Raw genomic sequence first — 25167 nt, 5'->3', positions numbered from 1 at the left:
AGAGGCCCAGGGACTACAAATCCCAGCATTCCCTGCACCCCGTTCCTCTGTAACTTAGACTCCAGTGTGCCGCGCAGTGTGCGCAAATTCATAAACCGTCCTCCGCCTTGGGGGTTTCTGAATTCGGAGACTTGAAACTAGGCGGGAAGACCCCGTTAACTCTCAGAAGAAGATGACAGCCCACAGAGAGGTAACATCTGTTTACATGGAACTCAGAAATCTCCTGCAAATCATGGTAAGACTGCAAACAACAAACAAAAACACTGATTAAACCATGGAAGATAATGTAACAAAATGACTCCTTCAAATTGTGCTTGTTTGCTGGTCTGGGGCGCTTTTTACTTGTTTTGCAGGGGTTTCTGGTGTGCTACTGCGTTGGACTGGGAGAGATATCGATTGTATACTCAGAATATCCATACCGGAAGGGATATTAAGAGAATTTGCCAATCCAACCCCTGTCGTTTTACATATGAGGAAACTGAGGCCCAGAGAGGCTCAGAGATTGTCCACCGGCTACAGCAAGTTGGGATAGAGTTAGAATTCGGCCCTAAGTCTCCTGATCCGCAGTCTGGGCTGTTTACACCACACTAAGGTGGCGATATTTTTAGCAGCATGGCTATGTGATTATTATTCTGCTTGGTGAAGTTTCCCCATCCAGGTTGAAATACCCAGAGGTTAAGTAAGCATTTATTTGGTGAATTTCCTGCAAGTGAAGGAGTGTGATGTTTATCTTCAGTCTAGGAAGGACTTGGTGTTTTGATTTGTTCTTTGTTGCTCAAGGTGACATTTAATGTGATTTCAGTTCAGGAACTAGGTAAAATTGTACTGTAAGCTAAGGTTTCCTTAGAGATCTCCTATCTCTTTTCCTAGGCCTTCCTTCCTCTTCCTGTCCCCTTTTCACCCACCCAATTTTTCCTTCCATGTAATTCAACAAAAAGCCTTTTCAGGTTTCCGGTAAAGGGTGAAAGGCATTGTCACTGCCACAAGGAAGATAACCATCTAGTTAGGAAAAAAAGGAGACTCTGCTGAGATTTAAGATGGGCTTCAATAAATGTCATAAGGGAAAGGTCATCGGAATGCCACAGGGGTTCTGTGGAAAGATTAATTCTAGCTGACAAGACTTGATGGAGGAGGTGGCATTTGAATTTGAAGGACGGGTGGATTTTTTTTCTGCTGAAAAACTTACTCTTAAATTTTTTTGTTGTTGTTAATGAGGTATGGCATATGCAGGAAGGGCACAGGTTTTGCATATGTATACACCTGTGTCACCATCCCCCAAATCAAGATTTCTAACACCCTGTGCCCCTCCGCAATCAGCACTGCATCCTCCCACCCCCTAAACCACTCTTCTGACTTCTATTACCACAAATTAGTTTTGTCTTGAATTTCATTTAAATGTAATCATTTAGTATGTAGAGTAAATGGCATTTTTTGTTCAGCAGTTATTTTTGTGAGATTCATCCATGTTATATGTAACAGTAGACTTTTTTTTAAAAAATTGCTTACTAGTATTCCATTGTATGTATGTAGCAATATTTATCTATTCTGTTGATGGGTATTTAGGTTGTCAGCTATCAGTTTTTGGCTTTTATTAACAAAGCTGCAATGCTCATTCTTATAGGTTTCCTTTTTGTAGACTGCACTCATTTCTAGGAGAGGAGTAGCTGGCTTGTACAGTATGCATATGATCAGCAACATTAGATATTGCCAGTTTTCCTAAGGGTTTGTATCATTTTGCCTTCACCGGCAATGTAAAAAAAAACCTAGTTGTCTTTTATCCTTGTCAAAACAGGGTCTTGTCAGTCTTTCTAATTTTAGCTATTTTGGCTAAATGTGGTCTCTTATAGTTTTTTCTTACATGGTCTCTGGTGTTGAACACCTTTTAATTTGTTTTTTGACCATTTGAATGTCCTCTTTTGTGAAGTGCTTGTTCAAGTCTTTTGCCCACTCTTTAGTTTGGGCTTTTTGTCTTCTTATTTATTTGTAGTTCTTTATAAAGTTTGGGTATGGAGTTCTTGGTCTGATACAGGCTTTGCAAATATCTTTTCCAAGTCTGTGGCTTGCCTTTTCAGTTTCACACTGGTGTCTTTGGTAAACAGCGATTCTTAATGGAGTGCAATAGTTCAGTGTTTTATGACTAGTGCCTTTTTGCATTGAGTTTAAGAAATCTTTGCCTACAGGGTTGGTAGGATTTTTTTTAATGTTTATTTACTTATTTTGAGAGAGAACGCGAGCGAGTGACAGAGCATGCGTGTGAGCTGGAGAGGGACAGAGAAAGAGGGAAAGAGAGAATCCCAGGCAGGCTCCACGCTGTCAGCACAGAGCCCGATGCTGGGCTCGATCCCACAGTGGTGACATCATGACCTGAACTAAAATCAAGAGTCAGATGCCTAACTGATTGAGCCACCGAGGCACGCCAGGGTTGGTAGGATTTTAACAGGCAAATACGAAGGAAGAGCATTGCAAAAAAGAAGAGAGAGCTGGGGCATCTGGGCACGCTGGCAGGGCAGAGCCTGCTTGGGATTCTCTCCCTCCCTCTCTCTCTGCCCCTGCTCGCTCTCGCTCTCTCTCTCTCTCTTTCAAAATAGATAAATAAAACTTTTTTAAAAAAAGAGAGAGAGCAAGTTTCAGCATAGACCCTGGTGTCAGAGGTAAGGTACACCTCTTGTGATGGGCATGGGAAGGCCTGGAGTTTGGACTGTAAGAAGGTGGGGTGAGACAAAGCTGGAAATGTTGAGGGAAGCATACTGAGAAGGGTTTTCACTGCAGCCTTGCAGTCTGGACATTATTCTGGAGGAAGTGGAGGCACTGCCAGAATATTTATGAACTCAAACAGAACTTAGTTGTTTTCCTTCCACCGCCAAATTTGCCTCTTCTTTTCTGCCGCCCTTTTCACTTAACACCACCTCCAAGACAGCTCTGTCTGGCCTACTCAGCCAGAATCCTGGGTAATATCCTCCTCCCCTATACCTGCATTCAGCTGGTCACCCAGTCCAATAGATTCTATGGTCTAAATGTCTCCAACAACATCCCTTCTTTTTCATGCCCAACTGCCACTGCCTTTGTTCAAGACCTCACGATATTTTATCTAGACTGTGTCCCCTCAAGAGTTTCCTGGCCTCCAGCTCTTTGCATAGCCAATCCATTCCTATAGCAGCTAGTGTGATCATTCTAAAGTGGCAATCATTCACACTTCACAGGTTAAAACTCCTAAATAGTTCCCCAGTGCCCTTAAGATAAAATAAAAACTCCTTTCCATGGCTTACCCTTTTTGTGATTTTCTTGCTTATTTTTCCATGCTCAACTCAAGCCTCATCTCCTCTAGAACCCTGCCTCAAATCACCTCTTCCCAGAGCAGAGGCAGGAGAGCCTTATCTGTATCACTAGGGTGCCTATGGCAACTGTTTGTCATAGCCAGACAGGTCTGTCTGTCTCAGGGGCTGTGGGCTCCCCCAGGTAGGAACTTTGCTGTATTAAGGTTTTTGCTGGGTATAGTGCCTTGCATATGGTTTAGAAGACCCTTGATGACCTGACTCCGGGTCTGTAGCCCTCATTTCTCACCCCTGAACCTTGGGTTCCAGACACTCCGTGTTTCTTTTCTGCATTAGTGTATGCTACACAGAGCAAACCTCTGTGACTATGGTCTGCCAACTTTTTGCCTTAAAATAAATTTTTTTTTGCCTTTTTGCCTGGAAGATGCCTTTCTCTTCCCTAGCATCCTCATAACACATTGAATTTTTTTTTTTTTTATAAGTAGGCTTCATGCCCAACGTGGGACTTGAACTCACCACCACACATTGAGTGTCACATGCTGTACCTACTGAGCCAGCCAGGCGCTCCCACATTGAAGCCATTTGAGGGCAAGGACCTTGTCTTCTCTTTATATAAATCTTCCAGAACATAGAAATTAGAACAAGACATCTTTTGAATAGATCAGTGAGTTGGTGCTAGGTTCCTTTGCATCTGTCTGATTTCTGCACTCTATTTCACCAAAGGCAAACAGGGCTCTTCAAGTCTCGAAAGTCTGTGGTATACGCTTTAAAGGAACCAGCTTAAGTGTTCAGCTGCCTCGCATCCCTTAGCCATCTTCCGGGAGAGTTGCTGAGTACCAAATGCAACGCAACCTCTGTCATTTTGCTCACAGAACCATTGTTGGCTCAACCCGTCTCTTGCTTATTTTAAAACGTATTCTGAAGAGGTCACGAATATGGTCATTGGCTTCCGAAGCCTGGGTTCCAAAGCAACCTTTGCTACTTACTGGCTTTTGGATTTTTAAGCTTTGTTAACTCATCTGAAAAATCGGATTACTGCTACAGGCCATAGAGTTTTGATAATTCAACAAGACAATGTACGCGCCTGGCACAATAAGCCGTAGCTGTTGTTAGACTTAATAGGTCTTTGTACCCCTGGGTAGCCGCAGTCGCCATAGGGAGCTCCTGAGGGGTAGCTCGGCCAAAGAGGTGAATTTCGGGCCCAGGATGGTGATGGCGACGGTTTGGGCCCCAGTACTGCCCTAGGCTGCGCTCCTCGGACTCCTCTCCACCCGGCTCCTGGGCTACGACCCGCCTCTGACGGTCTCGCCCAGGCCCAGGCCGCACGGGAGATCTGAGGCCGCCTACGCCGCGGGGGGAACGTAGTGTGGGCGGAACTCGAGTGCAGCGGCAGGAGGCTTCCGGGGGAGCCGCAAGGGCAACGGGTCGGCGGAGGCAGAAAAGCGTCGGACGCCGGGCCGATCATGGACGCTTGACAACCTGCGGACAGGCGCCGGGAGGCCGAGCCAGCGACCGAGAGGACGGAGAGGTGGCGAGGGTAGGTAGGGGCTGGCGAGAGGGCGGAGCCCGGCGCGCCAGCCTTGTCCCAGCCGTCTGGCTTAGCGCCAGCCCTCAGGAAAGCCCGCGGCCACACCGCTCCGGCCCCGCCCCGGGGAGCGCGCCCCTCGGCCCCTCACTCCGCACCCGCGGCCCTGCCTGGAGCACGCCGTCCGCCTTGAAGTCCACCCCAGCCTGCGACCCTCAGTTCCTAACCCGCGGCTGCTCTCGCTTCCCCACCCCCACAGGCTGCCTCTTTGCCCCTCTGCTGTCCATCAAAATAGCGCCCCCCCCCCCCCCACGACGCGAACTCATCTCCCCTCCTCCTCCGCCCCTCCCACTTCACAAAAAAGCGACTCTGCGTCTTCTTACCTCTTTGCCCCTAAGGGCTTTGCGCCTTAGGCCGGAATTTTTTTGAGGGACTGAAGTTTCTGTCTTTTCTCCACTCCCTCTCCACCCCAGGCCTTTCCATTCAGCCTCCACACGTGTCCGCTTGGAGGGGAGGTTTTCTTTCTTTACTCTCCTAACCATCACCTCTCTCCCGCCTTCTCCCACCCTACCCCATCCCTCTCCTCTTTCCTCTTTTCTCCTCAGCAACTTTTATTCCCTTAGCACTTCACTGTTTCTGTTTCCGACGAGACGTTCTTACGTAACCCTAAGTGAGGCGACATCATTGTTTCTGTCATACTCTGAAAAGGCTGCTGCTCTCTATGCCTGCCTCCACAGGAAAACTTAGTTTCTCTTGCACCAAACAGTTCTTGGAATTGTTCTCTTCTTTTTGTCTTAGTACCCCCAAAATGTGTCATTCTTGGAGGGGTAGTCTTTTCTTATGCAGGACTCCTCCAGCGTAGGTATGCAGTGTGTGTTCACATACACCCAGCATGTAATTGGATTGTACAATTGAGGGGCCGTCCTCCCGGATATCTTCAGGATTGCAGTACAGTATCTTCATTATTTTCTCAAACCTTTTTATTTTCTTAGGATTTTGTACAAATTCTGAAGTCATAGTTGGTAAAATCATATGGCAGTGGGAAGTCAAATAGAGGGATTTTCCTTATGGACTTACACAGCATGTATTTTCTGAGTTTGAATATGTTGCTTATCTTTCAATATGATTTCCCCCCTTTTTCTATGCTTAAATGACTTCTTTGACTTAATGAGAGGTCTTGTCTACTTTTTGTGGCTTTCCTCATTTGTATCTGGCTGTAGGTGGGATTCCATTGATACACTGAAAGCTGTAACTGATTGCTTTTGCTTACATCTGCTGCCTCTGTGTACGGGCCAGATTCTCTCTTAACTAGAGTCTGTAAGTGAGGTAGATAAAACCGCTCCTGAGAAACTCCTGTGTGTTTCTTTGGGTCTGGTCAGGTTTAAGGGCTTCGAAGGTGCTGCTTGCTGTTGGGAGAGGGCCAGATGGGGATGAAGTGGTTTTTCCTAAATGTGTTTCAAACCTTTGAGCAAGGACAAAATCCCATTAACTCTAGGTGGAACCCTGTCCGTCTCACAAAGTGGCTGTAGCATACGGACTCAGGAGCTGTTTTTCTTTTTGAATTTTTAGTTGTTTATTTTTGAGACACACACACACACACACACACACACACACACACACAGAGTGCAAGTGGGGGAGGGGCAGAGAGAGAGGGAGACACAGAATCTGAAGCAGGCTCTAGGCTCCTAGCTGTCAGCACAGAGCCCAATGCGGGGCTTGAACGTACAAATCATGAGATCATGACCTGAGCCGCAGTTGGACACTCAACCGACTGAGCCACCCAGGCGCCCCTCTTTTTGAATACTATAAAATTAAAGTATTACTGATGTCTGATCTGGCATTAAATAAGCATAGACTTTGCAAAGGAGAAGGAAGAATGACTGAAACACTTTTCTTTTGGACAGATCTCAAGGCCAGAGAATGGCAGGTGAACAGAAACCATCAAGTAACCTCCTAGAACAGTTTATTTTACTAGCCAAAGGTACCAGTGGCTCAGCCCTCACTGCTCTCATAAGCCAAGTCTTGGAGGCTCCTGGAGTGTATGTCTTTGGAGAACTGCTGGAGCTGGCCAATGTGCAGGAGGTAAGAGCAGTTTCCAAACAATTTCTCTGTCTTCTTTGATCTAAACCTTCCTGTGATTCTCCAGGTTTCCAAGGAATTTCGGGGCTGAAGCTCTGTGGACCTGTGAGGTGCACTGTTGAGGGAGAGATGGGAATTTGGGGGATGGGGAGGAAAGGAGAGCAAGGATGATGTCTTGAGCTCCTTCTGGTCAATATTTTCTTTTCTTTTTTTTTTTTTTTTTTTTTTAATTTTTTTTTTTTCAACGTTTTTTTAATTTATTTTTGGGACGGAGAGAGACAGAGCATGAACGGGGGAGGGGCAGAGAGAGAGGGAGACACAGAATCGGAAACAGGCTCCAGGCTCCGAGCCATCAGCCCAGAGCCTGATGCGGGGCTCGAACTCACGGACCGGACCGCGAGATCGTGACCTGGCTGAAGTCGGACGCTCAACCGACTGCGCCACCCAGGCGCCCCTGGTCAATATTTTCATCTCAACTTGGGGTAAAATTAGATTGGGTTACTAATAATTTGAAAGATAGGGGAAAAATCCAATTGAACCCGATAAATAAGAAAAGTAGAGTATAAGCACCGGCTGATATTTAACAGAGGTTGTTTCAGGCATTTGCAGGGATCAAAAACCTCTAGGGCAAATATAGACAAAGATTGGTTAGGTACATACGTAGCAGAAGATGGTTGCTGTTGAATGAGCTGGGCATGAAGAAGGAATATATTGTAGAAGGAATATATTGTCCTGATGAAAAGGACAATGTTATGCTAAGTTGGTATGTAAAAAAAATATGACATGAAAAGCTGGGAAGTAGTCCTTTTTGCTTTGTTTACTTTTTTTTTTTTTTTTTTATTGATTGTTGTCCTTAAAACTTTGGGTATCTAATTTTGGTTATTGTGCCTTAAAAATGAGAAGACTGGTGAAGAATGACCAGGTAGAACAAAGAGTTGTGAAGCAACCTATACTTTTCAATCTCTGCTTCTCACTTTGGATACTTTTACATTTATTGATTGATAATTTTGTGTTGACTAACTGATTGAAAAGTCTGGTGACATCTTTATTACTTTGGGGGTTGTGCTCAGAAGCTCTTGGAGGGTGGGTGAGCTTGCTCTTCCCCATCACAACTTCCCTCTGGCTGCCTAGGATGGTGCTGGCGCTGCCAATGGCCACTGGCTCTGTGGACGGCCGCTGGCTCTACGGATGGCCGCCGTGCACAGATCTGTGTGGTGCTCGTTCTTGTGGATTGCGTGCGCCTCGCTGTGTGCACCATGCTGCTGAGGGCGGCATTCTTGTCGATGGTGGTCCACATATAGGAGGTAGTGGGTTCTTGCCGACTGGTTCTTCACTTCATGACCACTAGGACACCTTGGCTGGCAGTTGCTGGCTCCGTGTCCGCAGCCTTGTGGTGAATCAGCCCCTCGTAGGAGAGGTGTGGGCCGTCAGGCTGTGGGACTCACTGCTGCACGTCTGCTGTTCCTCTTGATTAGGAAACTGGAGCGGTTCCCCGTGGCTGTCCATTGCTCATGTATGGACCTGCATCATCTTGTCTCCCTATGGCAGCCGGAGACCGAAAGAGCCGCTTTTATTTTTTAATTGTGAATTTTTATTTAGTGTCAGCCTTGCTTGCTGGACTGTGAGCTCAGTAAGGGTAAGGTCTCTGGTGCTCCTCATTGTTTCCTTAGCACTTAATATATAGCTTGACACACAGTTGGCTTATAGTCAAATTTTATTTATTTTATTTTATTTTATTTTTTTTTCAACATTTTTTATTTATTTTTGGGACAGAGAGAGACAGAGCATGAACGGGGGAGGGGCAGAGAGAGAGGGAGACACAGAATCGGAAACAGGCTCCAGGCTCCGAGCCATCAGCCCAGAGCCTGACGCGGGGCTCGAACTCACGGACCGCGAGATCGTGACCTGGCTGAAGTCGGACGCTTAACCGACTGCGCCACCCAGGCGCCCCTATAGTCAAATTTTAATTTACCAGTGATGTAAAAGGAATCCTGTGAAGAAAAATTTTTAAAGCTAGGTTGTTATTGTTTTTTTTTTTTAATAGATTTTATTTTTTAGAGCAGTTTTAGATTCACAACAAAATTGAGAGGAAAGTATAGAGATTTTCAATATATCCCTGCCCTCATACATGCATAGCCTCCTCCATTACCAATATCCCCAGCCAGTGTGGAACCTACAGTGACACATTATCACCCAAACACCGTAGTTTACATTAGGGTTCACTTTTGATGTTGTACATTCTGTGGATTTGGAGAAATGTGTAATGACATGTGTCCACCGTTACAGTGTCACGCAGCGTAATTTCTCTGCCCTAAAAATCCTCTTTTTCCGCCTCTTCATCCCTCCCTCCCCTCTTAATCCCTGGCAACCATTGATCTTTCTACTGGCTTCCTAGTTTTGACTTTTCCAGAATGTCGTAGAGTTGAAATCATACAGTATGTAGCTGTTTCAGATTGGCTTCTTTTACTTAGTGATATGCACTTAAATTTCCGTGTCTTTTTATGGTTTGATAGTTCATCATTTTATCAACAGAAGAGATGACAAAGGGGTAATATGTTCCTTCAGGTTCATGAAAAGCCTAAATGAATATGTCAAGTGGTGGTTTCGTAACTAAGGAAGATTGGCTAAGAGGAGATGGATGGAAATTAAAGTGAGAAAGACATTGATTTAGGCCAGTGGGAGCAGTTTTGGAGTATCTACTCTAGAGAAAATAGTCTTTTAGGGTTAGTTTTGTAATCATCTGTCTGAAAAGTAGGGGCTACGTTTGATGATCTCTTCCTCCTCTGATTCAGGACCTCAAGAAGTTCTTGATAACCCTGATAGGGTAGACTAGGTTATTAGGATGTGAGAGTTCTCATGCGGGTGCTGAGCAAATCACCTCTATCTCCCCACAGTTTGTTTTTTTTTGTTTGTTTGTGTTTCTGTATGTGAGTTGGGAACACTAGTAGTTTTTCAGTGATCTGAAATTATGGATGTAGTTCTTGGAACCTTTTTTTTTTTTTTTTAAAGATGGTTAGGGGCGCCTTAGTGGCTCAGTTGGTTAGGCAACCGACTCTTGATTTCAGCTCAGGTCATGATCTCATGGTTTTGTGAGTTTGAGCCCCACATCAGGCTCTGTGCTGACAGTGTGGAGCCTGCTTGGAATTCTTTCTCTCCCTGTCTCTCTTCCTCCCCTGCTCGCACTTTCTCTCTCAAAATAAACTTACAAAATAAAATAAAATAAAATAAAATAAAATGATAGTTTATTTTCTTTTAAATTTTTTTTAATGTTTATTTTTGAGAGAGAGAGCAAGTTGGGGAGGAACAGAGAGAATGGAGACATAGAATCTGAAGCAGGCTCCAGGTTCTGAGCTGTCATCAGTACAGAGCCCGACGCGGGGCTTGAACTCAAGAACTGAGAGATCATGGCCTGAGCCAAAGTCGGACACTTAACTGACTGAGCCACCCAGGCGTCCCAATAAAAAGATAGGTCAAATTAAGTAGTATTACTGTCAGTATCCACAGAATACTCCTTGGGTACTACTTTATGGAGTTTGGTATATGGAGTTTATGGAGTAACAGGTACACATTTGTAAGTAAAAGAAACACCCAGTTAACCAACAACAGAGCAGAGCAGTTCCAGACAGATTAGTATCTCTGTTTTACTTCCACAGATGACTCTTTGCCATTTTAGTGAGGAATAAGTAATTTTAGTGAATGTTTTTATTTGAAGCTGCCTGATATTGTGGTTTCCTGTCCCACCTGGGCTCTTGTGTTACATTTTATGCTGTGCTAATCTTTCCTAGCGCTTCTTCTACTTGCGTGGTCCCGAACCTCGGAACCTGCCTTACACCTTGTTCAGGTTGGACTGATAGTGGCTAGTGTTGTACCCACCAACGTGGTATGTAGACAAGGCTGCTCCACTCTTTGTTTTAATGGCAAGGAAATCCTGAGAAAACCTGCACTGCTTCCAGTACTAACTCCTGTGTGTGTGTGTGTGTGTGTGTGTGTGTGTGTGTGAGAGAGAGAGAGAGAGAGAGAGAGAGAGAGATGGACAGACAGAAGTAGTTACTTGGGTATGCTGTGCAGTGCGTAAAACACGTATTGCTAAGAGAGAAGAATTAAATTTAAAATTAAATTTTATTTTTTTCCAAAGAATCAGAGTTGGAAGGAACCTCAGGGACCATCTAGTGAAACAGTCAACTGAGGCACACGATCATCATCCTTTGCTTGAACCCTGCAGTGACTGGTAGACGTCTGTGAACTCTTTTATTTTTTCTTCCTCAGCTTGCAGAAGGAGCTAATGCTGCATATTTGCAGTTGCTGAACCTGTTTGCCTATGGAACATACCCAGATTACATAGGTGAGTTGGTTAAGATCTTCCAAAGACTTTTCTTATGTCACTCTATTTGGTTTCCAAGGAATTTCAGGGCTGAAGCTTTGTGGACTTGTGAGGTGCACTGGTGAGCAGGAATGGGAAGTTGGGGGAGGGAGAGGGAAAGAGAGCAAGGATGATGTCTTGGGCGCCTTCTAGTCAATATTTTTATCTCAACTTGGGGTAAAATTAGATTGGGTTACTAATAATTTGAAAGATCGGGGAAAATCCAATTGAACATGCACTCCTTGGGCTAGATGTTTCAGAATTTAGAATTTTGGGGACTCTAAAGAGGTAATATGATACATATATACCTTTTTATGTAACACGCTTCAAGACGTGGACAGCACCTGTAGTCAAAACACATTCAGTTTTTCAGCTAAACAAATGGATACTTACAACAAGTAGGGTTAAAAGCCTGCATCAATTCAGGTCAGGAATTGCCACCAGATGGATTTCAGCACCATGCTCAAGAAAAAAAATTAGTTTGGATTCACCTTTTTGGAATCCAGGATTACAGATAAGGAATTGAAGGCATTTGGGAACTATCTTGTGAGGTCGTTGTGAAGGATTAACTGCATGTGTGTGTGTACACATGGTCTTTGCTGCTGCCTTTGCTGCTGTTATTATTATTACTAAAATTTTGCCCAGTCTTCAAAGCTCATCTCAAACTCCATCTTTGTTTTCCTTTCCTGTACCTCCTCAATGTGATTGCACTCACTTGCTCTCTCCCTTTCTGTTTCTTTCCTTTTCTCCCCTGCCTGCCTCTCTCTCCCTTTCTGCCTCTCCTCCTCTTCCTCACTCTCTGGCTCTCTTCTGGTGGTTTGTACCTTTCTTCTAGTATTTCTGTCTTGGACTTGTAGCTGTTGAAATACCTGATTGTAAGACCGAGGACAAGTCCAAGGCCATTGAGTTGCACGAGTCTGGTGGTTATTATCCCTGGGGTTGTATAGCGCAGCAGCCCTGGCAAAGCCCATCTAATTTATCCTTGACGTCTCTGAATCACTTAGGACAGTGCATTGCACGTAACAGATTCCCAGTGAAGACATGTTGAGCTTGGTTGAATGTCACAAAGGGCACAGATAGATTAAGATGATTGTCCTGTCATTTTGTGCATTCATGCCTGGCTTTTCAGGAGCACATAGTCCTTCAAAGAAGACAGGAGGTGCTCGTGGAACATTTGTCTCATGAATAAGTGCAGAGTCATGACAGTGAATCAATAGTAGATTTCATGTGGGGAGTTGGTAAGCTTGTTCGGTAAAGAAATTCTAATTTTATTTTGTGTCTTGATTTTTGTGGTGGGTGGGACTGAGCAGCCAACAAGGAGAGCCTGCCAGAATTGAGCACAGCTCAGCAGAACAAGCTGAAGCACCTAACCATCGTGAGCTTGGCGTCGAGAATGAAGGTACAGTCCTGAACTCTTTCCCGTCTTGCTCCTCACCCTCAGGCGGGTGTCGCACTGGCATCAGTGTGCGAGCTGCTAGCTGTGCACGGTAGTCATGTCATAAATGCATAAAATTTGCTTGGCAAAGGACAAAAGAAGAAAAGATAACAATTAGACAACTACTCACCGTTTCATTCAGGAAAAGTATGCCCAGGAGACATTGTGAATCAGCAGGTCTCAGTTCTGGCATGCTGTGGTGACTCACTCCGTGTGAGCATTTTGCTGTACTAAAGGGAGACGTAGTTTTTCAAACAGCAGGACATCTCAAGGCAGGTTAACCACTTCCATCTGTTGCTCAGTGCACAGTGAATTGTGCCAGTGCTGGAGGAAAAACTGGCTTTGTTGGACTTACCGAGACTAGGTTTTTAATATGTGGCCTTCTTCTGGGGATTGTCAAGGTTAATTATACTAAGCTGGATTTTTGCGTTATATGCTATCTTTAGACCCTAACTTTCTATAAGAAAACTACTTCATCATCTCTCTGAGGTCTCTGCCCCACTCAATTTAGAAAAGGCCTTGCAGCCAGCTTCTCATAGCCGTTAACAAAGAAGATCCAGATTCCATTAATTTATAGTTGATTTTGGCTCTCTGCCCAACCTTGGCATAACTGTCAAAGTTTTTGTAGTGCTTTGCCATCGGAAGAGGTTTGCCCTTTACATTTCCCCTTTGTGATTGAGCTTGAGAGATGTAGATTTGTTCTTGCATTGCCATTTCAGTTGCTGAGATCATTTTCCCTGGTCTAGTCACAAATTTCTGATTCTCAGCCTGGCATTTCAGGTGGGATGGCTGTTTTGTTAGGAAATGAGGACCTGATCTTTCTTTTTGTCCTGATCATGGACTTCCCAAGTGTAGCAAATTTTAGGGGTAACTTTTTTTTCCTCTTTCTGCAACCTGTCATTATAAACCCATCTATACCTTTAGTTATTAAAAATCTCCCTAGCAGTGTTTGCTGTTACTCTCTTTTTTGTATACCTCTTCCTCCTGTCTGATTTTGCAGATTTGATTGTTGTGTTAATTTCCACACTAGTAGTGATGTGTCCACAAAAGTGGATATGTAGATATACAGTTGTCTTGGAGAAATGCAAAATGTTGGTGTACCCCAGTAAGGGACTGTTGTTGGGGCACTGACATTGGTTGCAAGTCTGAGAAAACAGATGCAGTACCCACTGGCTACCTGTAGGTGGATATGTTAGCTTGCAAATGTTTTTTTGCTTGTGCTTTCCTGGGCAGGCAGCCAGTTCTCTCCAGTGTCTGAAATTGTTTGGAGTTTTTTGATGATCTGGCATTTTATGTCAAGTCTGCAAGCTTCCAGAAGGTGGCAGAGTGGCACACACTGAGTATTTCCCTTTCTTGTTTCGGACACTTTCTAAGAGTGCTTCACAACATGAAAGCTAAAGTCTGGGTGAAGTCCAGGGGTAGAGAATCTAGGAGAATGCATTCCTAGAGGCTCTGGGTCTTGTTTGGATCCTATAGGTCTCACAGCTCATTTATCCATGTCTTATTGCCACAGATGTTAATAACTACAACCAGACTGCATTTCCCAAAGCCCCGAGGCAGGTGTACACCTGCATTTTCTTTAGTGCTTGTCAGCAGTTTTTGTAAATATCACATGGCTTTATCTACAGTGTATCCCCTACTCCGTGCTGCTGAAGGACCTGGAGATGCGGAATCTCCGGGAACTGGAAGACCTCATCATTGAGGCTGTCTATACTGACATCATCCAGGGCAAGCTGGACCAGAGAAACCAGCTGCTGGAAGTGGATTTTTGCATTGGCCGTGACATCCGAAAGAAGGATATCAATAATATTGTCAAGACCTTGCATGAATGGTGAGGCTGAAAGAAGGAGGGGTGTGCCATTCGTGCCTCCGCTTGGGGAAATGTCTTCCAGTGTCAGCTGGGGCTGCCTGGGAGCTGGAGCCTTGGGACAGTAAGCCAGGGGGTTGGGCTGCATTTGTGACTAAAGCTGTGTGGCAGCAGGAGTCACTGCAGGCCTCCCAGGGCCTTGGTTGTCCTGTTGCAGTGGGGGGACTATTGGATGGTAGTCTTGGCAGCTGGAGCCTCTGAGACCTGGCTTCTGACGTGGATCCAGTGCTTTGCAAACTCAGCCTCTGAGCTTGATGAAGCTCAGGAAGTTAGTGTTGATCAGATTCCTTGGATAAGAGAACCCATGTTCAGCATCAGTAACCTTGGGCTAGTGTTGGCAAAACATTGTGAGGGATCATGAAGACAAGGAATGGGTTATTCTAAGTTGGAACACAAGATGTACACATAGACTGTTTGATAACTTCTGGTATGTAAAAAGAAGGGGGGCATTTGCATGTTCTGTATTTTATTTTGTTTTTGCATGTTCTCTATGTTAATAGGATTTGATGTTTGCAATAGCTTTGCATGTTCTAGAAGGATTTGTTATGAAGTTATTGAAATGATTTGGAGCTTACAAAGCTACGTGGGACTAGTTGGAGAAGAGGTTCTAGCTGAGTTTTGAAGGAGGGCAGGGTTAGGGCGTAGTTGGAGGTCAGGAGAGCATGTCCCCAAGCAGGCACGTGGTGTTGTTGGAGATCACGAAGCAGAGCACTCAAGCTTTGTGCAAGGGATAGGGAAATTGTCCTCTTTATTTTTTATTTTTTTGTTCATTTAAAAAAAAATTTTTTTTAATGTTTATTTATTTACGAGAGAGAGAGACACAGAGACAGAGCACGAGCCAGAGAGGGTCAGAGAGAGAGGAAGACACAGAATCCGAAGCAGGCTCCAGGCTCCACACTGTCAGCACAGAGCCTAACACGGGGCTCGAACTCATGAACTGTGAGATCGTGACCTGAGCTGAAGTTGGATGCTTAACCGACTGAGCCACCCAGGCACCCCTGAAATTGTCTTCTTTAAAACAGACTGAAACTTTCCAGGCATGAATGGCTCAGCTTTGACTTCCCACCCCCACCCCACATTCACAGCCCCCCAAGTTTCCCTCCTTCAGCTACTATTGGACCCCAGGGTATGTGTTGTCTACCCTTTACCCCAGGTTCTGTCCCAGGTATGACCCCAAACACCTTTCTGACACAGGCAGGAACTTTCAAAATACTGTAAAAGTCTTCAGTCAGAGTAAATGGGGGGAAAAAACTTAGAAAACGCCCCTTGTGTGGAAGTGCTCTAGCTGGAGTACAATCCAGGCCTCTAGCCCTACCGGTGTTGGCTCTTACTCCATCTTTGAGATGGCTGACACTGTTCTCACATCCATAGTCTGGCTTCACTGTGTTTCCACCTAGAGGTGCCATCCTAACCCCATCCCAAGATGTTTGCCAGTCCAGGTTCTTTTTTTTTTTAATTTTTTTTTTTTTAACATTTATTTATTTTTGAGACAGAGAGCAAGCATGAACAGGGGAGGGTCAGAGGAAGAGGGAGACATAGAATCTGAAACAGGCTCCAGGCTCTGAGCTGTCAGCACAGAGCCTGACGCGGGGCTCGAACCTACGTGGGGCTCGAACCCACAGACCGCGAGATCATGACCTGAGCCGAAGTCGGACGCTTAACCGACTGAGCCACCCAGGCGCCCCTGCCAGTCCAGGTTCTTAAAGCTTATGTTAAAGCACTGAGTTAGACTTAAAACAAAATTGTTAGGTAGAACAGTACCCCAAATATGGCGGAATGTTTGCACCTGTTGACTTTTAGGTAGAGGGTAAATGGGTATTGTACTGTTCTTTCAAGTTTTTTTTTAGGTTTTAACATTTTCAAAATAAAAAGTTGGGAAATGAAATAAGGGGGATGGCAATTAGGAAGTAACAAACTTCTGAGGAAAGGGGCAATCTTTAAAATGGGAGGCTTTTAGAAAATCATTATTTCCTTTGAGAAAAGCGGTGAATCTGTTCTACCTGTAAGGGCTGTCCTAGTCTCTTTAAGGGCACATTCTGTAAGCCTTTCCCATTGGAGACAAAGGTTGAAATTCAAGCTGTGTTCTAGGAAACCATCCCACATCCTCCGTGTTTGTCTCCAGGTGCCTTGTGTTTTGTATTCAGAAACACTGGTCTTGGAAGGAGTGAAGCACAAGAGCCCTCCTTGGCAGACAGGGTGTTAAAGGAAGTCCCCATAAGGGGTTAGGGAGGGAGATTTGGGAGAGGTGGAGAGCTCCTAGACCTTTCTGTGGCTCAGAGCCCATTATCTCCTTTGTAGGTGTGATGGCTGCGAAGCAGTTCTGCTGGGCATCGAGCAGCAAGTTCTGAGAGCCAACCAGTACAAGGAGAACCACAGCCGAACTCAGCAGCAGGTAGAGGCCGAGGTAAGGAAGAGAACATTTGTTACTTGCTCCAGGGTATCCCTGTTTGCTCCTTCATCTTGCGATTCTTGGCGCAGGTGAAACAGTCACCAACAGATAGGCACTGGGCTAGTGGGGTAGAGAGGAGTATGATGTAGTCCCTGCTTTTGATGCTCTCTGTCTCCTTTCTGATTCCTGGTTACCAGAGGGTGAGCAGGCTTGGGAGAGTGGAGAATGCTGTCCTTCCGCAGTACACATGCATTCTGCAGCTGTGGAGTAAAAGAAACGAGTTTGGGGATAGGTCTTCGAGATGGGTGAGGGGATGGTGGTTAGCTGGCGGGATGGAGGAGGGGGGCAGGGGGCAGGGGCGCATGGAGCTTCAAGGCCCTGGTTCTGTTCTGCTTCTTAAAGCCGTGTGATAGGCTCACAGTGTCCACTTTATTCTTTAAACTATACGTGTGATAACCTTTTGACATGCATGATAGATTTCATATTGAAAAAAGGAAGAAAGGGAAAACATTTGGCAGGTGAAAAGCAGGTGAAGTTAAAAGTGTGTGATTGTGGTTTTAGTGACACCTAGTTGTTCCTGACACTTTTAACCTGTCCGAAAGACATAGGCTCTAGCCTTTGGATTAATGGGAGTTTGTGTGCCTGTGGCCGGGACACCTGTAGGGAGACCTCAGAATTTGGAGCCCATAAGATAAACATTTTAGCATTGAAAGTCCTTTTCTAGTGTGATGGAGCTTGAAGTGTTAATGTTATTTAATGGGTTTTATAAATCAGGTGGCCAAGACTATGGCAGAATGGGACCCAGAGTTATACTTAAGAAACATAAGAAATATGTAGATGTAGATGTGCTTTTCTTTCTTTCTTTCTTTCTTTTTTTATTATTTTTGAGAGAGAGAGAGAGAGAGAGAGAGCACAGACGGAGGAGAGGCAGAGAGAGAGGGAGACACAGATCCGAAGTAGGATCCAGGCTCTGAGCTGTTAGCACATAGCATGATGTGGGTCTCGAACTCATAGACTGTGAGATCATGACCCGAGCAGAAGTCGGACCCTTAACTGACTGAGCCCCCCTCAGGCGCTCCTCTTTTTTTTTTTTTTTTTTATTTAAGTTTATTTATTTATTTTGAGAGAGAGAAAGTGTGAGTGGGTGAGGGGCAGAGAGAGAAGGAGAGAGAGAGAATCCCAAGCAAGCTGTGTACTGTCAGCACAGAGCCTGACATGGGGCTTGAACCCACAAAGTGTGAGATCATGAACCTGAGCCGAAGTCGAATGCTTAACCAACTGAGCCACCCAGTCTCAGTCAGGTTTCAAAGGGGGACTCGTGGAATTTGAAGATTTCCCTTACTCTGTCATATGTATTCCTTGAAAATAAAACCTCTCTTGTCTATGTAAGACCATCTCTTTGTCACATGCCTGACCCGTAGTAGGTGCTGAAATGTTTGTTGTACTGAATATTTCTGGTACACCCTATGTGTCGGTGGACTGCTGAACTAGACTTTTCATGAACTAGAACAAATTTATTTTGGATACACACAGCCCCCTACATGCTTGTAGGTACATACCTACCAAGTCTGTGAATTGGTTCAGTGCATTAATTTTTTAAAATATATATTTTTTTAATGTTTATTTATTTTTGAGACAGAGACAGAGCATGAACGGGGGAGGGGCAGAGAGAGAGGGAGACACAGAATCCGAAGCAGGCTCCAGGCTCTGAGCCATCAGCCCAGAGCCCGATGCAGGGCTCAAACTCACAGACCGTGAGATCGTGACCTGAGCTGAAGTCGGACGCTTAACCAACTGAGCCACCCAGACGCCCCCAGTGCATTAATTTTTAACCCTACTTCTAGCCATAGAAGTATGAACTACATTTAATTTAGCACTAGCCAACAACATATACAATTAGGATAGAAAGCCTGCTGTTTCTCTAATCTGTATAATTCCCCTCTTAAATATGGTGACCTCTTCTCTGAGCTGAGACTGATGTCTCAGCAAAGTAGGAAGGGCTGAGCACTCTCTCCTATCCTTGATACTTCTCTGTAAATCAAACCGTGGAAACATGAGGTTTGGAGGTGAACCGTGCCCGCCTGACTTGGGGTGGCCTGTGTGAAGCAAACCATATTGTAACCTGATTAGTAGCTGGCTGCCCCATTGTGCCCAGACTGTTGCTCATAGTGTGGTAGGTGGTGGGCTTGGAGTGTGGTCACTAGCAAAAATGAATGATATTAATTTTAGAATTTTGAGTGGTTCAAGTTTATTTCTGTGACAAATGGCATCTGATGAAAGAAGGCACTGACTAATGTTGAGCCATGACCAATACTTGAGAACAGTGTGGGTTCCTTAAATTACAGATATTAAAACAAAAAAGAGAGGGGCGCCTGGGTGGCTAGGTAGGTGAATCGTCTGGCTCTTGATTCCGGCTCAGGTTACGATCTCACGGTTTGCAAAGATGTAGCCTGCGTCAGGATGTGCACTGGCAGCATGGAGCCTGCTTGGGATTCTCCCCCCTCTCCCCCCTGCTCTCTCCCACTCATGTTCTCTGTTTTTGTCTCAAAATAAATAAACATTAAAAAAAAAAAAAGGACCTGTGCACATGGATTTGTTGGAAAACCACAGCTGAGGTTACTCCTGCTGCCAGAGCCTGATGCTGCCACCAGGTGGTGGTGATAATTTAATTAAATTTTGAGAGAAAGAAATTTGAGAAAAATACCAAGGCCACTTCCACCACCAATTAAAACAGTCTACTGACTTAACAGTCTTTTAGAAAACCTGGAACAGACCAGTATGAGGAGAGAAGGAACATGGTCAAAACCCAGAGCCTTGTCAGTTTTCCATTCAGTACATGCATACTCTGTGTAGGATACTTACTGACCATTCCCCAGCTTAAGGCACATGGAAGGCTAGCTGTTTTTTGTTTGTTTGTTTGTTTTTATTTTGAGAGAGAGAGTGGGCGAGCGTGCACATCCAAGAATGAGCAGAGGAGGGACAGAGAGAGGGAGAGAGAGAATCCCAAGCAGGCTCCATGCTGTCAGTGCAGAGCCCGATAGGGCTCAATCCCAGGAACCATGAGATCATGACCTGAGCCGAAATCAAAAGTCGGATGCTGAGCCACCCAGGCATCCCAGTTTGTTGACTTGAAAACAAATCTGTTAAGAATGAATGTGTAATTCTGTCATATTCTGCTTGTACTTATGCTTCTGTTACCCTCAACCCAACTTTTTTTTGGCATTTTTTTCAACTAAGTTGATCTTTTATTTCTCCTTAAATTAGATTGCTTGTTCTCAGAGGGAAAAACTTGATGTTTTTTTCCCCCCAAATCTTATAACAGCAGCTTTTTTCTGGTGAATATTAGTTTTGAGAGCCTTCCCTATTAGTGAAGTCAGTCCCATCATAAACTGCTTAGGAGTCTTCTCTCCTTTCTGCCTTTCACAGAAGTGATACATATTAGTTACAATTCCATCATACCTGGGGGAGATAGAACATTAACATTGTGAGCTATTTCCTTATCTCGCAGCCAACAATCTGGAGGGGAGGTAATGATTAGCTGAAACAATATGAAACACCTTTTCATTTATATTTGATTTTGGAATGTATTTTTCTTTACATTTGAATGTGCTTATGTCTGATGTTCTACGGAATGTCAGCGTATGGCTCTTGCTACATTCACAAAATAGGCTGTGTTCCAGGCATGTAGGTGAAAAACCGTAACTGGGCAAAGTAAGCTGCTTTCCATTCTGTAGAGAATCCCAGGGGGTTAAGTTAGTGATGGATATTGAGTCTGGCGGCTGCCAGAGTACAGGGTGCCCCTGCTTCCTCCTGGAGGCTCATTCTCACCACTCGCTGCTCTCCTCATCTTTGACCTTCCCAAGCTGTGACTCTGCTTCCTCTCGTCCACCTTTGCCCCACAGCCAAAAGTTTTCCTCCCCCAGGAGGCTCTTCTCCCTCCTTTGGCTTGAATCTTTAAGGTCTCTGATGGAGTTAGGCTGCAGTCTTGTTAGCGGGTACAGTCCCATTTGAAAGTTCCTGAGGCCCATGGTTTGTGGGGCTTGACAAACTCTAGGTCATCTGGTAAATGAGATGTGATGGCCTGCCAGCTAGCTACTCAAAGAAAATTGGAAGGGGCCAGGGACACTTAGGCCAAAAAAGACAAGTCATTGGGGATGTTTGCCATCATTTGAAGGGTGGCTCTGTGAAAGAGGAAGTGGACTTGTCCTGATTGTTCCACGCGGCCACAACAGGTTTAATTGGTGGACCTACCTTGGCAGCCAAAATACGCCTTGAAATAAAACAAACAAAACCTAAATATCTCTTTTACAAGATAAAAGTGGCAGGCCATCCATTTGCTTCAGATTCTTCTCTACTCTATCCCCAAGTAACTCTCCTGAACAAGAGATCCCAAAGCAGGCAGTGACGCCCTGGGACGTGTGCTGCCTGGGGTTCGAGATGGCATGTCTTGGACTGACTGGACACAGGACGAAGCCACACTTGACTTAGGCTGCCCTGTGTCTTCAGTGTCCCAGCCCACAGCCCTCTGTTCACCGTCCTTTCAGAAAGGTTATAATGTTGATCAGGGTGACATCAGTTTAGGGCGTGGCTGTTCCTTCATCACAAAACAACAACAAAAACCAAAATAAATGATGAGCTTTAATCTAGTCAAGGCTCATTCTGCAGATGATAGATCTGCAAGAGCCTGGTGTTGGCCTCAGTCACAGGATTGTTTCGTCTCTGGGTTGAACTGCCTCTTATTCCAGCTCCTGGTAGTCTAACTGCTGAGAACTTTTGACCCCCACAATTCCCTTCTTTATAGCAAGCCAGGCCTGCTTCCCAGAAAACATGGGGGCCGTCAAACTGGGGAAACATCTTTACTTTCTCTTCTTCCTTCCAATGCTTTTCCTCCCGTTTTTCTTCCTCTCATCTGGCTGAAGGGCAAAAGCATAAAAGATCTTTTTTTTTTTTTTAATTTTTTTTTAACGTTTATTTATTTTTGAGACAGAGAGAGACAGAGCATAAACAGGGGAGGGGCAGAGAGAGAGGGAGACACAGAATCTGAAACAGGCTCCAGGCTCTGAGCTGTCAGCACAGAGCCCGACGTGGGGCTCGAACTCACCTGAGCCGAAGTCGGACGCTTAACCGACCAAGCCACCCAGGCGCCCCATAAAGGATCTTTTAGAACGGCTGTTGGGGAATGTGTATATAAACAGGCACAGGAGGACACAGTTGGTAGAAGTACAGGGTGGTGCAATCAGTTTCCACAAGATAATGATAGTTGTTAAAATGTAAAATGTGCCAACCCTTTGATCTGGAAAGCTCACTTCTAGGAATATGCCCTCCAGAGCTGGTCACACAAGTACGAACAGGTAAACATAGGAGACTGTTCATAGCAGCGCTATACCTAAGTGCAAAGCAAACTGGGAACTAATTTAAAAATTGTAGAACATTCTTAATAACAATACGCAGATGTTACCAAGGACATATATTCTGATGTGGAAAATGTTCAGAAGTTGCTTAAATATTTTTGAGCCCTCCTTTGTTAAGTGAAGAAAGGTATGCTGAAACCTAGCGTAATCTTGTCTGTCGGTCCTTTTGCTGTGTTTTCATCATTTGTCACTTGGTTGGCTAAATTTCATCCACTAGTTGTTTATTCCAGAAGGCTCGTGGAGCTGTATTCCCAAAGTTCCTATGAAAACATTTTTAGTTTCATACATGAGCCAGTGGTTAGCTGACTATTGCATTCTTGGGACCTCCTTTTTGTTTCTAAGGCCATTTTAACCTGGTGTGTTGTACCTCTTTGTCAGATGGTCCACTTCCACTGGTTTATCCTCTCTCTCTCTCTCTAAGTTTGTTTATTTTGAGAGAGCGAGCGAGCAGGGGGAGGGGCAGAAAGACAGGAGAGAGAGAATCCCAAGCAGGCTCCATTCTGTCCGCATGATCATGACCTGAACCAAAATCAAGAGTCGGATGCTTAACTGACTGAGCTGCCCAGGCGCCCCATATTCACTCTTTTCAACCAAGAAAGTGTTAGTTCCTTTTTTTGCGTGATTCATTTCCACGTATCTTCTATGAGTGGCCCCTGCTTGTTTCTCCTCATCTGGGTTTCTGAAGATAATCTCAGATTTTCTTGCAGAGGATTCTTATTTCTTCCCTGGGTGGCCCTCAGTACAATGAGAACAGGTTTCAGTGAGTTTCTGGCACTTAGAGGCTGAGCACCTTAATCCTGTGTCTCCCTCCAGGTTACCAACATTAAGAAGACACTCAAAGCCACCGCCTCCTCCTCGGCTCAGGAGATGGAGCAGCAGTTGGCTGAACGGGAGTGTCCCCCTCACGCTGAGCAGAGGCAGCCCACCAAGAAGATGTCCAAAGTGAAAGGTCTGGTCTCCAGCCGCCACTAGGGCCGGCTGGGGCAGCTGGCACTCACCAGGCCTGGGTCAGGTGGGGAGGGGACACCAAGGGCCTATTTCCTCCCCTCTCTACCTTCAGTGAGTTCCAGACCTGCCCGTCCCCTCACCAGCGCCTCCCACCCTGTTGGTACTGTTCCAGAAGAACCGTTAATCCTTCCCTCACCCCCTCCCTCCTCCCCCAGTTCCTTCAGACTCAGGGGCTCCACTGATGCCATCCCAACAGGGTCAGACACTGCCCAGCTTTCCTCCAGGAGGTTCTCGTCTCTGTGTAAGGGCTTGTCTCCCTCCCAGTTTTTCTTTTGCTCCATGTCATTTTGTCAGGCTGGTCATAAGCCGGAGGCAGCTTTAGCCGGCCCACAGGGATGACTGCGGAGGAGGCCCCTCTCTGCGTGAGGAGGGGGGTGTGCCTTCTCCAGCCCATGTACCACAGTTCCCACACTGGTGCAGGTGATCTCTAGCCAGGTATCAAATGCTTTGTTTCCCCTCTCCTGCCTTATCCCTTGTTGGCAGCTCCGATCAGGCCACGGAGGGATGTGATGCTGGGCTATGTTTACTAAACCTGCGGGTTTTCAGCCTCTTAAGCCCAGCTCCAATCTCTCATCCATTGGGAGCACTAACCTCTGGAATCTGAGCACCAGTGGAGGGCGCTGTGGGTCTGCTGGGTGGCAGAAGTTTCTTCCGGGTTGGTGTTCTCTGCTGGCCTCGCTTCCTGCTGCCCCTGACCACTCAGACTGGTTTTCGGTGCGAAGGCCCCAGCTGCCACCCGGGACTGTCTGCCGACACTTGCCCCCCCCCCCCAAGATCTTTAATCCCTCCCGGCTGTGTCCGTGCTGGGGATGGCAGTGCCCAGGCCCCTCTGTCTGGTGAAGGACCTGTTGCTGCTTCTGTTTCTCTCTTTCTGCCCCTCCTTGGCTGATGACCCAGGGCCCTCTGATGACGACATTCTCCTGGCAAGAGAAAAGGACTTGACTGGCCTTTCTGAACTTGACTGTTTCAGGTTATATTTTAATTTTTTTTTTTTTTTGTACAGGTTCTGATTCTAATACATTTCAACATGCTTTTTTTCCCCTTCGTGTCAATATTTGTTACAGACTAATCGCCGGGGATTTTTCACCTGGTTGGAGGGTGGCATGTGTGTATGTGTGCGTGTGTTGTAGTTGTTGTTGTTGTTTTTAAAGGGGAGGTGGTGGTCCTGGACCGACTTATTCAAGTTCATTGGGAGTAAAAGCACATTTTAGAACAAAAAATAAAAGTGTAGATTTAACGTATGTGACTGTGGAGTGCGGGGTTGCATGGCTGGTGGATCTTGAGGGTCTGGAGTTAGGGTGGTTCAGGGAAAATGTGACACTGTTTCAGTACCATGGTGAAAAAATGGGTTTCTCCTTTTTCCAAACTGTCCAGCAGGTGTCGACTGTTGGATTGAATGTCAGCGAAGTATTCTCGTTTCCCTTTTCAGCTGGTCTGTGTGCCCATCTAACCTTGTGCCCGACTGGAGAGTTTAATTCTCAAAGTATGTTCCACGAAACCCCTGACAGATGCTCTGTGGAAAAGGGGTTCCGTTATTAAATAAATACGGCACATCCTCTATCCCACATCCACATTGGAAATTCATTTTTAAGGTCTCAGAAGAGGCCTGAGTGAGGAAACCTATTCCCACACTGATCTCTCCAAATTCTTGGTAATAGCTAGTGGAACACATTTTGAGGAAATCTTTGGAAACATTATCTGTTTCTCAGAAACACCTTCCAGCCTCTTAGGTTTTTACAGATATTCTTTCGATACCTGAAACAGGCATGTTGCTCTTGGCAGGTGGTCTTTCATCCTTATCTTTCCCACCTGGCAAGTAGA

The 25167-nt window shown here is 45.4% G+C and overlaps 1 protein-coding gene across 3 annotated transcripts; it reads left to right on the top strand.

Annotated features, from left to right (window-relative positions):
- The first annotated feature begins 13 nt into the window (after window positions 1-13).
- On the top strand, window positions 14-24587 carry COPS7B (COP9 signalosome subunit 7B). 3 transcript variants are annotated; one of them, XM_019445576.2, is made up of 7 exons: window positions 14-235; window positions 6702-6879; window positions 11143-11218; window positions 12547-12635; window positions 14300-14502; window positions 16837-16942; window positions 23152-24587. In XM_019445576.2, exons 2-7 carry the CDS (start codon window positions 6718-6720, stop codon window positions 23308-23310), a joined length of 795 nt encoding a protein of 264 aa, XP_019301121.1. In that variant the 5' UTR covers window positions 14-235; window positions 6702-6717; the 3' UTR covers window positions 23311-24587. The 3 variants fall into 3 exon arrangements, with proteins under 3 accessions (XP_019301121.1, XP_019301122.1, XP_019301120.1); XM_019445575.2 differs by lacking the exon at window positions 14-235 and adding an exon at window positions 4697-4809; XM_019445577.2 differs by lacking the exon at window positions 6702-6879.
- Window positions 24588-25167: the final 580 nt, after the last annotated feature.

Source organism: Panthera pardus, unplaced genomic scaffold, assembly GCF_024362965.1.
Source record: "Panthera pardus isolate Hobbes unplaced genomic scaffold, ASM2436296v1 HiC_scaffold_10, whole genome shotgun sequence".
Lineage (NCBI taxonomy): Eukaryota > Metazoa > Chordata > Mammalia > Carnivora > Felidae > Panthera > Panthera pardus.
This window is presented reverse-complemented; position numbering and strand designations above follow the sequence as displayed.